The sequence below is a fragment of the Gracilinanus agilis genome, chromosome 5, assembly GCF_016433145.1.
Source record: "Gracilinanus agilis isolate LMUSP501 chromosome 5, AgileGrace, whole genome shotgun sequence".
Taxonomy (NCBI): Eukaryota; Metazoa; Chordata; class Mammalia; order Didelphimorphia; family Didelphidae; genus Gracilinanus; species Gracilinanus agilis.
The window spans coordinates 298,302,351-298,317,727 of NC_058134.1; the positions used below are offsets into that span (position 1 = coordinate 298,302,351).

The 15,377-nt window shown below is 35.5% G+C and overlaps 1 protein-coding gene across 1 annotated transcript in view; it reads right to left on the reverse strand.

Moving 5' to 3' along the window:
• The window catches only part of TMTC1 (transmembrane O-mannosyltransferase targeting cadherins 1), a 275,250-nt gene that overhangs the window by 165,757 nt on the left and 94,116 nt on the right, over positions 1 to 15,377 (reverse strand). The window contains exon 5 of the mRNA XM_044679272.1: positions 695 to 776. Coding sequence (XP_044535207.1) covers positions 695 to 776 — 82 coding nt within the window. The remainder of the gene's footprint in view (positions 1 to 694; positions 777 to 15,377) is intronic.

A 15,377-nucleotide genomic window follows, 5' to 3' on the forward strand; every position in this document is an offset into this window, starting at 1 on the left:
TTTCATTCAATTTTTACGGTATTCTTTTCAGAGGAATTAAGTGATCTGTTGCTTAAAGAACATAGTCTTTATTTCTAGGCAAAAGAGTATACAAATGGTATGCTAACTGAAGGGATACACTTTAAACCAAAGTTGCCTTACACTTGTAAACTAATAATATTCTTTGCTATGTAGCAACCACGAGAATATGACTAGGGTCAGACTAGCACTTGAGGAAACATCAGTAACCTGAATGTATGATGACAATCAAATGCACTAAAGTTCAGATCTTATTTTTATTTACTTATTTAAAATAAATATACATATATATGTGCATATATATTTTACCAATGGCGTGTAATAACTAATTTCCAGACAGGTTCTCCTAAGTTATATAATTAAACTCATCTCTCTCCCTCCCTTCCCTTCCCCCTTCCATGCTGGCTGGTGATTAAATCTGGATTATACATGTTCTATCAGGCAAAACATATTTCCATATTGTTCATGTTGAAAGCAAGCAATCTAATAAGTAAAGTTCAGATCTTACTAGAAACAATTTAAATTCCCTTTACAAGTTCCACTCTAAAACATACAAACTGGTTTTACCTTCTAGCTTCTGTGACTAATTCTATTGAATAATATGGCTACAATCTCTGGACAAAAACTGATGGAAGATAAACATTGTCAGATAACTCAAGAGTGTTTCTCTACTTACGTAGCATATGACCAAAGCAGCTCTTTTTAAAAATGGTCTTGTGACACCCAGAAAATTTTGATTGCTGTTTGCAGTCAGGTACCTGAAACAGAAAAAGGAGAAAATTTTTCTAGAATAATTGTTATTCATTTTATTTTCATTATGAATATGCTTATATCATATACAATGCTTATGTGATCCTTTGACACTAACTTGGTATATATTACGAGTTGCTGAGACGCCCCTGTACTTCCCTTTTTACCTGGTCCACAGGCTGCCAGGCAGGTGAAGTCAGGAAAATGGATACAGAAGAATAGCCCATCCTCAGGCCCTCTTAGATAGTGCCCGCCCTGACCAGCCCAGGAATCAGCCATTGAGACTCTGTATCCTATTACTCCTAATGAGACTCACCCCTCACTCATAGTAAGAGCTTAAAAAACTCCTGCTGTCCTGTTCCAATAGAGGGCTTATACCTCTGACCCCTCCACTATTTTTTAAAATTACCTTTTCCAGTAATTTTGGACAATTTTTTTCCCTAACATTTTAGGATTCAGATTTTCTCCCTCCCTCCTTTCCCCCACCCCTGAGGGGGTAAATAGTTTAATATGGATTATGCCAGTGCTTTCAGGAAAGACATTATTTCCTTATTGTTCATGTTGTGACAGATACATATACACAAAACACACACAAAAACTTATGTAGGAAATAAAGTAGAAGATGGCATGGTTTGATCTGCAATCAGACTCCAACAGAACCTTCTTTGGCTGTGGATTTCATTTTTCATCACTGGAACCTTGCTTTGCTGATGATGGCTTAGTCCTTCACAGTAGATCATCAGAAAATATTTTGGTTCTGTATGCATCGTTCTCCTGGTTCTGCTCATTTCACTATGTATCGGTTCATACAAGTCTTTCTAGGATTTTCTGAACTCATCCTGTTCATCGTGTCTTATGAATTCCATTACAACCATATATCGCAACTTGCTTAGCCATTCCCCAAGCAATGGACAACCCCTCAGTTTCCAATTCTTTGCCATTAGAAAAGTAGCTGCTAAAAATAATTTTGTACAGGTAGGTTCTTTCGCTTTAACTCTGATCTCTTTGGGATAGAGATCCAATAGTACTCTTGCTTGGTCATAGTTTTATGACTCTTTGGGAATAGTTCGATATTGCTTTCCAGATGGTTGAATCAATTCACAGTTCTACCTATAGCATCCCGATTTTCCCATGTTCCCTACAACATTTATCATTTTCCTTTTTGATCATGTTAGTCAATCTGATAGGTTTGAAGTAGTATCTCGGGGTTGTTTTAATTTACATTTTCTCGAATCAATAGTGATTTGGAGCATTCTTTTAATATGACTAAATTTTCATTTCTTCCTCTGAGAACTGCCTTTCATATCCTTTAACCATTTTTCATTTGGGGAATGCTTTGTGTTCTAAAAAATTTGACTTCATTCTCTGTATATTTGAGAAATGAAGCCTTTGTAAGAGACATTTCTTATAAATTTTTTTCCAATTTTTTTGTTTCCTTTCTAATTTTGGTTATCTTGGTTTTGCTTGTATAAAATCTTTTTTAATTTAATGTAAACAAAAGTATTCATTTCATCTTTCACAATATTCCCTATGTCTTGTTTGGTCATAAATTCTTCCCTTGAGTCTGACAAGCGCATCAATGCACTAAAAGCAGGTAACATATTAGGTCTAAGAGAGTATAGTGAGGGTTTAAATATCTATGTACATTTTCAAATCACTATTTTCCACTAACTGTTAAATTCATTTATCATTTATCTGATGAATTAGAGGTTCCCAGAGCTCCCTAGTAGCTTATATGGGCATTGGTCAAGCTCAATCTCAGTACAATGTAAATCTGCTGGCAAAAATGGATCTTCCATGTAGTTTAATATATGATTCCAACAAGTTCACAGTAATGATATGCTTGTGTTTTGTCACTTTACTTGGCCAGGAGCAGCAAACTACTTCTCTGATTAAGTGTAAAAGATATATATATATATATATATATCTTTTACATTTTATATATATATCTTTTACATTTTATATGTATATATCTTTTACATTTTATATGTATATATCTTTTACATTTTATATATATATTTATATATATATATCTTTTACATTTTATATATATATCTTTTACATTTTATATGTATATATCTTTTACATTTTATATGTATATATCTTTTACATTTTATATATATATTTATATATATATATCTTTTACATTTTATATATATATCTTTTACATTTTATATGTATATATCTTTTACATTTTATATGTATATATCTTTTACATTTTATATATATATTTATATATATATATCTTTTACATTTTATATATATATCTTTTACATTTTATATGTATATATCTTTTACATTTTATATGTATATATCTTTTACATTTTATATATATATTTATATATATATATCTTTTACATTTTATATATATATCTTTTACATTTTATATGTATATATCTTTTACATTTTATATATATATCTTTTACAGATATAAGATATAAATATATATATATATTTGTTTGTTTATTTATTTGTTTGTTTGTCAATATCCCTAGCTTCAAGGCTAGTTTAAACTCAATCACTCTGGAATAATTAGAAATTAAAACAATATTCCTAAAAGGATATTAAATACCTTTTTTTCCTAAAAAATTATGTGTGTACTAGGATCATCTAGGTTCATTTGGGCTTGGGGGAAGGAAGGAAAGGGCTAGCAGCAACTGTATAAACCCCTCTCTCTCCAGGGCTGTGTTTTTTTCTTTTTCTTCATTTCTAAGAATTGAGTGAACCTTGCCCTACTTCATCTGAGAGCAAGGCACGAAGAAGGGAATGTTTTTTATTAAACCAACACTGAAAGGTCAGGTTTAGAAGAATTCTTTCTTCTTTAAAGTGTTTTTAAAATGATTCCAGGGAAAAACATAAAATAACAAATTAACTGAAAATGTTGGCATCAAAATATTGCCACCCAAATGAACACAATGTTTGCATACTTGCCACATAAACTTTAGAAAGAATAGGATAAATCTAGGAAAGAAAACAATAACAATAGGTATGTTTTCAAGCAAGAGAATAATGGAGTACAGCATGAATAGTCCTCTGTTAGTAGATATTAATTATGGAGATTCTTCTTCGTCAAAGAAGAAATGGGACAAAACATGAGAAGCCCAAGATCAGCCAGATGATTTTATTGTTATCATTCAGTCATTTCAGTTCTGTCTAATTCTTCATGACCCCATTTTGGGTTTTCTTGGCAAAGACATTGGAATGGTTTGCCATTTCCTTCTCCAGCTCGTTTTACACAAGAGGAAACTGAGACAAATGGGGTTAAGTAACTTGCCCAGGGTCACACACTTAGTATCTGAGGTCAGATTTGAACTTAATCTTCTTACTCAAGACCTGACACTCTATCCAGTGTACCACCTAGTTGCCCAAGCCAGATAATTATCATTAGAAAAAAACATTCAACCCAAGAAAAAAAATGCTTTTTTACAACTAGTTTCTATGAAATTAACACCTACTATGGACATTAGTTGTAGTCTGTACTAAATCCTGCCAATGAGAGGACAAAAAGATCATTTATAGACTGATTATCACAGAAACTATTAATCATAACTGGCATGTACATGGCATTTTAAAGTTTATAAAACCTTTCCTTAAAATGATCTCATTTGGGGAGCAGCTGGATTGCTCAGTGGATTGAGAGCCAGGCCTAGAGACAGGAAGTCCTGGGTTCAAATTTGACCTCAGACACTTCCTAGCTGGGTGACCCTGGGCAAGTCACTTAACTCCCATTGCCTAGCCCTTACCACTCTTCTGCCTTGGAGCCAATACTGATATTGATTCCAAGACGGAAGAGTTTAAAAAAAACTGATCTCATTTGTGTTTCACAGTAATACTGAAGTAAGTCTGATTATTCTTATTTTGCTGAGGAAATAGAAACTTGAAGGAACTAATTGTCTTGTTCACAGAAAACAGCTAGTATCAGAGGCAGAATTTTAGCCTAGGTCTTATTGATTCTAAGCTGAGGACATTAACTAATACCTAGACTTGTCCAGTCAAATATTGTCTACGTATTAGGGTTCAGGGAAAACACAAAGATAAGAAACCCTCCTGGTTCTTACAGTCTGCTTAGAGATAGCATATGCATGAGAGTAACTAGAAGTGGAATATGATTTTTAAAATTGTATATATCTATATCTATATCTATATCTATATCTATATCTATATCTATATATATTTAAGTACAAAGGACTCTATGAAGCTAGATGAGGGAAGATCATTTCCAAATTTGAAGAAGTAAGATTTAGGGGAAGTTTCATGGGGGAAGTAGCATTTGAGATGCATATTCAAAGACGGGAAGGATTACAACAGGAAGACATGAGGAGGAAGGGGCAGAATTCCAGACATACATACATATATATATAATATATATTATATATGCATATAATATATGTTATATATATATATTATATAATGCTTAGGAATAAATTTAATCAAAGTGTGGATTATGTAGCAATTAAGTCTTTAAATTTGTATCCTAACAGTGCCTGGCCCATGTTTATTACATCTGGCACTTATGCTTATTGATGTCATAAGGGAGGTTCTCTTAGATAAAGGTAGAAGGAACCAGATTATGATGAAGAACGTTCGACACCTTTAGAAGAAGTTTACACTAAAACTTAAATCTAGAATATGTCCAAGTTTCTTTGAACTGCTAATTATGGCTCAAACTTTAAAAACCCCTTTTTAAATCAATTTAAACTTCCTGCAAGTATTACCTTTTGAGGAAGGTTGCATAATACACCATAATAACCTTGTATAAGGTCATTTAGCTTTGCCTAAAAAAGATAATTTATGGTAGGGAACCAGTTAAAAATGCTATTTAACAAAGCTAAAATTCCTTAAGTAGGAAACGATAAACTTACTATTTTTGTTTATGAAGCTATTATATATTATATATTATATTCTGCTTCTGATACCAACTTTGGATTTTAGACATTTCTTCCAGACTCTATAAAAAGAAAATTTTTTGGTGAGAGTAGAGATACTTTACTATAAGAAGAAAGTGTAATAATGTACCACCTAGACAGTACAAAGATTTCAGACAATAATCTGCCTTGAGTGGATAAAAAGATGAACAAATGGTATTCTAGAACACTAGTCCTTAAGGAGATGTGAAGTCATTTTTCGCTCTACCCTCTCACCCTTCACATTCAATTAGTTGCCGAATCTTATTGCTTATTCTTCCATAATACCCTCAAACCTCTCTCTTACCCTCCATTCACACCGTATTCACAGATATCCACAGTATGTAATTGCCTCTCACTACCTTCCCTGATCCTTGTTTTGGGCTAGGTCTGATTCAGGCCACTCCTATGACAGTTTAGGTTCAATATTAGAATAAAATGAGATACACTTGGGCTAATCGATAATTAAGAAAAGGATATTTTCTTAGCCACAAGAGGATATCCAACAAGAATAGTTTTGAGGCTAACAAACTGATCAACTGAAAGAAGCGCTTTTTCCTTGAGTCTCCCATTGTGCTTCACTAATCATGTATAAGAGAACCCTTGGAATCCCTTGTGGCTGCTCTGTATTTGGAACACCAAGATATAATGTCAGTAGCTAAGACTTGAGATGCTCTTATTACTCTTTAAGAATTTTTAAAGGTCTCCAGGAGGACGGGGCATTTGAGCTGAATTTCAATTAGCCTACATTGCAAGGAAGAAAGAGTAGGACATTCCTCCTACTAAATTTCACACCTTTCTGGTCAACTTTGACCTCTTATATTCAAGAAGCCTGATGCAGGCAACACTACAGGAAGAAGTAAAAAACTAATAGGAAAAAAATCAATGAAAACTATTAAAGTTCCCTGAAGGAGTAACTAAATGTGGGAGAGTTCCAAGACCAAATAATCAGGTGCATGTTTTGGGTGAGACCAAATCGTTGCAGATAACTGCGTATTTCAACATTATAAAGGCGACCCTATGCAAAAGTTGCACTAGGAGCACCAGGGCTACAGGAAAGATGATAACACTTCCTGCAAAGTCACCTATCCTTATGACAGGTCAGGGAGAATTTTCCTGTGCATCTACCCTTTCATTTTTCCCTATCTACCAGCTGGGATCTCCCCCTCCCCGAGAGCCCCCCTGGCAATACTTTCTGCCAGTCGTGGGGCTGCCACTGCTCCTGAGAGCTACCATACTTGTCTGCTGCTCCCAGGCTCACAGCCCTGGGGCTGATTTCTCTTCTCCCTGCCTCCTGATCACTAAATGCTGAAGCCTGGGTATCTGCTGCTGTGCCAACACAACCATCACTCTCAGTGCCTTAGTTTTCCTGCCCTGTAGGCTGCTACAGCCCTACTCAGCAGGAAGGCTAGGAATAGTGCTGACGCCTAAATCTCTCTTCTGATGCTAGAAGGAAACAAAGAGCCACAAAAATCAATAAAGCCAGAGACTCCTCTAGGCCAGGCCATGTGCTCTATTTCCCATATACAATGGGATGTTTACTGGGGCTATGGAAATGCTACCAGGACCTGAGCTCTGGGTCAAAGAAAGAGAATTAAAATATATAGTTAATAAACTGGGAATGAGACTATATAAACTTAAAATGGATATGGTATCCCTGCCTTTTCACTAGATAAGCTAAAGAAATGTAACTTTAGGAGATGAATGCAAAGGAAATTGGTCATGTCTAGGGAAGTCAGAAGGAAGAATAGCTTTAAGGTAAAGATAGTAAATTATTTTTTGAAATGTGAAATTTGTAATGCCAGCAGGATATTCAAGCAGAAACATTCTACAGATAGCTAGAGGTAGAAAGAAATGGCAAAATCAAAGAACTTAAGAATTAGAATTTCCTTTATAACATAAAATACAGATTGATTTTGGATATGTAGATTGGGGAATTATCTACTTATATGTAATAATTGCCAAGAAAGAAGATGCAAAGTAGATGGGAAGAAAGCTGAGCAAAAAACTTAGAAAACAATTATCTGAAGTGGTCGGGAAGAAAAGGTAAGAAAAAAGGCTACGGTAGAGGAGTACATGGTATGAAAAATAAAGGATAAAGGAAAAGAGGGAGATAGATAATCATTATAAAATGATACAGGCTAGATTAGATTTTAACACTGAAATGGGTGAGGCAAAAGACAGCAAACCCCTTATTGGGAGCAATGTGAAGAGCAAAACATAATGTATGAATAATTTTGAAAATTACTTATCTCTTCAGCACAGTTCTAGATTCATCAGAAAATTCCTCATCAGAGAGGTAGAAACTGATCTGTACTTTTAAAGAAGATACAGGAACTTTGTTCACAAATACAGCAGGGAGTTAATAAGTTGGACAAGGAATTGACTGGAAGGAAGAAAGCAGCCTGGCTTGAATTTGGGGAACTTCATCATTCTTTCAATAATCCTAACCTTCTTCCAGTTAAAAAAAATGAGTTTGCTTATTAAATATTTTTACAATATTGAATGTCAATACCAGAAATGTGATTATTAATTAAACTTAATTACTTTTGATGAATAAAGTGTCATAAGTTTTTAATGACCTCCTTTAAGTCTCTACCAGGATCAAAGGGGAGGGACATTTTTAGCTTATACATTATTCTGGTGACGTCATGTGGTTGGTAATCAGCCTCTAAAGAATCAAAACTGTAGGTGATGCAAATAACAGTGAAGAGGTGTACCAAAGCCATATGTAGGCTATAGCATTTTATCAATGGTAACTTGCATAAAAGAAATTCTATAAAAGGTATCCTCAATGAGTTGCATAATCAAAATAAGATCAGGACTGATCATGGAAAAGATCAAAGAGAAACCGAGTGCCGCACCAGATCCATGGAATGTTAAAATACCTAAAGGCAAGACTTGTCAAAGCTGAATGGGATCCCAGTGAAGGACATAAAAAAGTTTGGTTTGTGATTTGCTCCTCTGTGAGCAGTTTGCAGGCTGAGTATATCAAGGAAGCACTGAAGCTGTGAAAAAAACTTTTTATCACGTACTTGAAAGGTGAGATTCTCTTCACATTGCTTTGGATTATTTCCATAATGTAAGTGAATATCCTAGGTGAAGTATAAATTATGATTGTCATCATGCTCATCATATTGTAGAGGGGGAAAAGTAAACATAACTTTGATAGCATATCACTGAAAGGGGCACATGAGCAAAAATTTGTTGTGAGTAAACCTGTGGTGTTCCTTTGCCCAGCTGCTCAAAATCACTGCTGTAATGTCCTACTGAACAAGTGCTCTTTAATTTGACATTTGCATCATTAAGTAGAAATTTCCAGAATGAGCAACTCACAACATGGCACAAATCATAATTGAGAAAATCTTGAGACAGTTTAAGAGATAATTGATTCTTTATAAATTATATTGGGTGCTCTCTCATTCTGACATCAAATCAACTAATCCAAGAGGTACTGGTTTTCAATATCCATTTAAACTTAGTTTTCATTTTAGTTCTTAAAAGAATTTATCTTCTGAAAACCAAGTTGCTGTCAAATTAATTATACTGATACCAATTCTTGGCATGAAGACATTTTCTCCTTTGCAAAATTGAACTCTAATCTCAGAAAATTCACCATTTATATTATGGTGGAAAAAACATAAATTTTGGAGAGGATAAACAAACTAGGAAAATGAGTCTAGAGGAAATTAGGTTGAAATAAAAACATCACACTACATACCAAAATAAATTCAAAAATGGCTCTATTACGTGGAATTAAAGGTCATAGTATAAACAATTTATAAGAGCAAGGAAGAAATTACCTTTTAGATTTATAGACAGGGAGAGTGTTTATGATTAAGTAAGTGACAGAGAGTAATAGGGCCCCTAGTAAAGGATCCATAATACTTTGAATATACCTGAATGAAGTAGGACTGAACCTAGGACATATTTGTGTACTATATCCTTGGAAACTCTAGCAGAAGAGATATCATCTTGTGTATGTTTTCATGTGTCTTATGGATTATGAAGATGGGATTAACTCTCCCCTCACCCACTTTTAGATTTAATCATCAGAAGCAAATATGCCCCATTTATCATTAAGTATGGAGAGGTCTGTGGCCCACATGTGCTATAGTGGGTGATGAATCAGAAACCTTCGGGCAATCCTAAGCAAAGCCAAAGCTGTAATTGGTCCAGGTAAAGTGGAAGGAAGGCACAGGAAGTGACGAAAGAAATGGTCTTTAAAAGTGGGAGAAACTTGCTGTGACCAGCTCTTTCACTTTTGAACTTGACCTTGAAGGAGCTCCAGCTTGGGACCTCAGACTGCTCTTGGATTTTCCCTTAGAACTACCATGTGGGTGAGTGAAAAAGGCTGACTCCTTTTCCTGGCTTTTCTGGAGGTACTAGCCTCTGGAGAGGCCCCTTGCCTAGGAGGAGGCCTTGTGGATAGAACCCTTGTTTAATTTACCTCTGGGCCCTTCTTTGCTGGGGTCTCTGAAGCCCTGCCTGGTTTGAACTGGGCCGGACTAATTATCTACTCTCTCTCCTTTCCTTACTTTCACTCTTTCTCCTTTTGTAAATGAACTACCTTAAAAAGTCATCCTGACTTGAGTAATATATTTTCAATGACCACATTTTTATACATTTAGTACAACCTTTTTATTTTAACCCTTACAGGATACCCCTAAATCCTCCAATCACAGTGCAGAGTGTACCCAATAGATCAATACTTGACAAGATGCATTGTTCTCCTCAAGACTCTCTGTGATGATTTATCTGTTACTCTGCAAACATTGACTGTAACCATATGGATGGATATGTCTGGATAGCAACCCAGATGCCTATAAATAGCATCACTTCCCTCAATAAAATTGCCATTGATTGCCACCAGAATCTTTGGTCCTTTTGATTCAACCATCTTTCTTATGATCCCCCAACGAGGACTTCGCAGACACCTCATAGGATCCCCAGAGACTGGCAGGGTATCGCTGATTGAACACTGTCACCCTAACCCTAACCCTCCAAGGACCCTCTGTGAAGGGAAATAGGGGGAATATGGGTAAGAAGACCCTACTCCCACTAAAAGAAAATTTTAAAATAGGGGAAATTTGAGCGTACATATACAAGAAGGAATCTCCAGTAAGACCTCCCTCCCCCACCCCACCCCACCCCATAATAGGGTAATTAAGTAGAGGATGGGGAAAAATAAAACAATCAAAAGTAGTGTGTGTTTGTGAGAGTGTGTCTGTGTGTGTTGGAAAGAGTGAATGTTAGAGAATTATTTTATAAGCAAAAGTAAAATATAGGACAAGCCAGTTCTAAAGAGAGAGAACTATTTTTGCAGGTGTTAAAATCTATGCTCCAGACAAAAGCACTAGAATCAGGCAGTGCCCAATTACAAAAATTCCTTGACTATGTCCTAGATGTCTGTCTATGATTCCCTAAGGAAGTTAAAATAAATTTGGAAATTTGGGAGTGGGTGGGACAAAAGATCCTAGATCACCGTGATGCAGAAGGATCCATAAAGGTCCCTGCCAATATATTCTCACTATGGAATTTGATTAAGGAGTATCTAGTCTCTCCTCCACCTAACCTAAATGTTTCTGCTCCACTGACAGCAGTAGTTAAGGCTAAAACTGCACAAATACCTTCATTGAACCATCACTAACTTTCCATCAGGCTCTCTTGGATGAATCAGATGCTAGCCCCCCTAGAATGTATGCAAAATCTGAAGCAAAGTCTGGCTTTCCTCATCCTGAGTCAGGTAGTTCAAACCTCAAAGAAGTAAGTTTAAAAAGAAAAAACTCATTCATTACCCCTACCCCAATGAGTCTTCTCTCACAGTAACCTCAGCCAGAAAAACCAAATCTGCAGGAAACTCACCAGGAGCTCCTACAGAGAAAACAGAATCAGTATAATGTAGAATTACTTCCCTCAGAGCATGGTGTAGAATTACAAGGAAAGGCAGCAAATTGTCCTCCACTTGCTTTTGCTGCTGCCCAAACTACTCTTTTCCCTACTCTACCCTCTTGTCCAGCATGCCCCAGCTCAGCATAGATCTTGCAACCTCTATACAAATTATTCCCCCGGTACGTCTAATGTCCCCATTACAATAGACAGGGCAAAAAATGCAGGATACAGGCGAGGAGATGCTACAGCATTTCTTTTTCCCAATAACAGAGCAAACAGATGCACAAGGAAATAAAAAATGCACCTGCTTGTGCCATTTAAAACATTAAAAGAACTAAAGCAAGCTTCTTCTCAGTAAGGACCCACTGTGCCATTTACTCTGGCACTGGTGGAGACCCTTGCAAATGATGTCCTTCCCCTGGATGACTGGAAAATGATAGCCAAAGCCTGCATATCAGGAGGCAATTATTTACTCTGGAAATCTGAGTATATGGACAAAGCCCATGCCCAAGCAGAAAGAAACAGAATTGTCCAGCTTGGAATTACCTATGATATGCTTACAGGTCAGGGAGATTATTCTGTCCTTCAGAATCGGAGGGTTTATAATTTACAAACCTATCCAAAGATTTAGGCTCTAGCACTACAAGCCTGGCATAAGCTTCCCACCACCAGAAAAACTCACTAACAAAGCAAAATTAGGGACTCTAAGAACCTTCTCAGGATTTTGTCTCCTGATCAGTTACAGACAGTTTCTAGGCTTATTCAAGACCCTGAGGCAGGGACCCTCTTAGTCAAACAACTTGCCTTTGAAAATGCAAATTCTTCCTTTCAAGCAGCCATTAGATCACAAAGACCTCCTTAGATGACTATGTAAAACTTTGTGCAGATATTGGACCACCATATCTGCAGGGTTTGACCATTGCTGCAGCCATCCAAAAAACTGGACTACTCCCAAAAGGAGCAAGGGTTTGTTTTAACTGTGGACAGGAAAGACACTGCCAGAGAGTGGAAGGCAGGAAAACGAAAGTAGGGGAATAGATACTGTAAGATTAAAAATTAATATCCAAATACTCCAAGTATTATATAAAAACTCCAAGTAAAAGAAAATAAAAAAGCTAGAGTAAAGAAGGAGCTAACTCAGTTGTAGTCCCAAGAGAAGAAATCGAGAGGTGGAGTTACACCAAACTTATAAACATTACCTAAGGATGCTACATGCACAAAGGGAAAAGGATTCTGGGAGATGAAGTCCAAGGGTTCAAGATTTTCTAATTACATATTCCCCACAGTGGGAGCCCAGTCTCCCCAAAGGGATCATTTAAAACATAATCAACTTAAAACTCTAAAGATTTTTAAGTAAAGACATATACAATATTGTAGTTTCTAAGGGGAAATTACAATAATTTGGGGACAAAGGGAAATAAAAGAGAAAAAGAACAAAACCAATGATTGCTACATTGACAAAAAGCCAATTAGGGAGCAGTCCCCTTTGGCATAAAAGTGTACATTCAAAACTAATGTTTTTCAACCCCTTCACAGTTCAATTTGCTACATCCTAAAGTTCACTCTGGATCTTCTGGTGCAGTGTGTGGTCTCTGAAGGCATCTTCATGGCAACTTCTTCAAATAGTTCACTTTCTGGATTTGGGGAGGTAGCAAGTTTCTTATCCTAAAATTACTCTCAAAAGAATTTAAAGTTTGCTTTATAGGATAATAATACATTCCCCCCTAAGGAAGATATTGACAAGCACAGTGATCACTCAGGGATGCATGGCTGAGTTATGAAATATATGAATCAATTGGCAAAAGAAAATAAAAAACATGAAAAAACCCAAATATAAGAGGAAAAAATAACTTATGGATGAAATATAAAATATCAAAGTCTTATGTGTAAAAATTCTAAGTTAAGGAAAAATAAACCTATAAGAGGTCCTTGAATCAGGGCCCAATTAAAGTGATTTATGTAATTATGCACTTACCCAGTCAATTGCCAGGACTACAAAAAGTTTGCAGTAATATGAAAGACAGAAAAAATGGAGTAGATTTCAGCAGCAAATTGGGAAATAGAATTTCTTGGTCTGATTTTAACTTTTCTCTCTGGGATACTGGAGCCAGGATGACAGCCAAAATGAGGTGCTTGGTAGAATGTGGCTTAGGAAAGACATGCCTCTGACATATGTCAAAACAGCCACAACCTCAGACCTCAAACAAGTTCAAGTCCTCTTGTCTTGGCACAAAATTTCATCAGTCCCATTGGGATTGGTTAGTCTCTTTGATTTTGTGCTCGATAGGCACTATGCAGGTTAACTTTGTGCTTCTTTAGCACTATGCAGTGCCTCTTTTTGTATTCTCTTCTCTTGGAATCAGACAGAATCATTAAGCAAAGTGCCATAAATTTTTTTAAAACAATCAATGACATTATTTCTATTGTCTAAAGCTTTTTGGGTATGCACTGACATTGGGGTTATTGGACATTTTTAAACTTATCCTAGAGAAAAATTTAAAAAAAAACGTTTCAATACTGGTAACATGTGCTTCAAGTTCAAAAAAGGAGAGAAAAAATACTATTTTGCATGAAAAAATAACAAAAATAAAATATTTTAAAAATAAAAAATATATAGCTTACAGTGAATGACATACTGTGTTAGCCAAGGAGAGGTAGAATGCAAAGGTTCCTTCCCAAAAATGAGATCCATTTCCTTTTTAACTTGGGCATGAATCACTGTGTGAGTGCAAATTATTTTCACAAAGTAACAGCTTTATAAAACAGTAGTACAGTAGATAATGCACATTCAAAGAAAATACCAAAATTCACAATAGCCCAGTTAATGACAATAGCAAGCAAACCCACTATCAAATAGGATTCACATGAGTCTCTATATAGCCACTTACTGTGTACCATTTAAAAAACTTATGAACTCATGGATACTTGTCACAAGTTCTAGAGATCTAGTCAATCTTTCAACCTGGGCAAAGATATTTTTAATGAAGTCTCTTACTGTCATCATTCCAAATTTTGGCAGAAAAGCCTAGAAAAAACACAAACCTCTGTACTGCTGATGAAAACCTTTTGGGGGTCTAAAACATCATGAAGAATCTAGATCTTTCTGGTGGAAGGGTAGAATTAAACTTGAGTTTTTAAAAATATACAACTTTTGTGGCAAGAACTTCTTTTTTGTTCTCTACCTTTAATTCAACATTCTTTTAAATACAGATATAATTCAAAAGCTACTAGATATCTAAAAATAGTGTTTAATGACCTCTTAAAATCAATTGATAAATTTAGCTCATTAAATTCCCCAAAGATTGTATACAGGTTATAACCAATTTTGATGGAGTCCATCCATCATCTATGTGACAATTAACAAAGGCAAAAAGGAACAAAAGGCTGTATAAGCAACATATGACCTTTATGGATCTGGTGACAAACCCAACATACATAAGGAGTTATGGTTTTGGCACTGAAAAAAGGGTTTGTGCAAGGTGTTTATGGGCTTTTACAATGATATATTCTTTAGTACAGTCATAGGGGAAAAGTACAAATAAAAAAAATGTAACAGAACATATTTAATAGGCAAAACACAGTAGCTTAAAATGATTCCGGATAACAGAAAAGTATTGAGCAGATTAATATATGAACTTAAAAAAATTAAATCTTAAAAACAATCAGCAAATACAATAAGTGTGACAAGATACAGGCATTGAATTAAAAAGTCCTTTTCTCCAATTTCAAAAGACTTCTTCACTATTATGGAGGGGAAACAAAACTCAAAAAGTTAACATCAATAAATTTCCAAATCTCTTTAAGGTTCCTTCC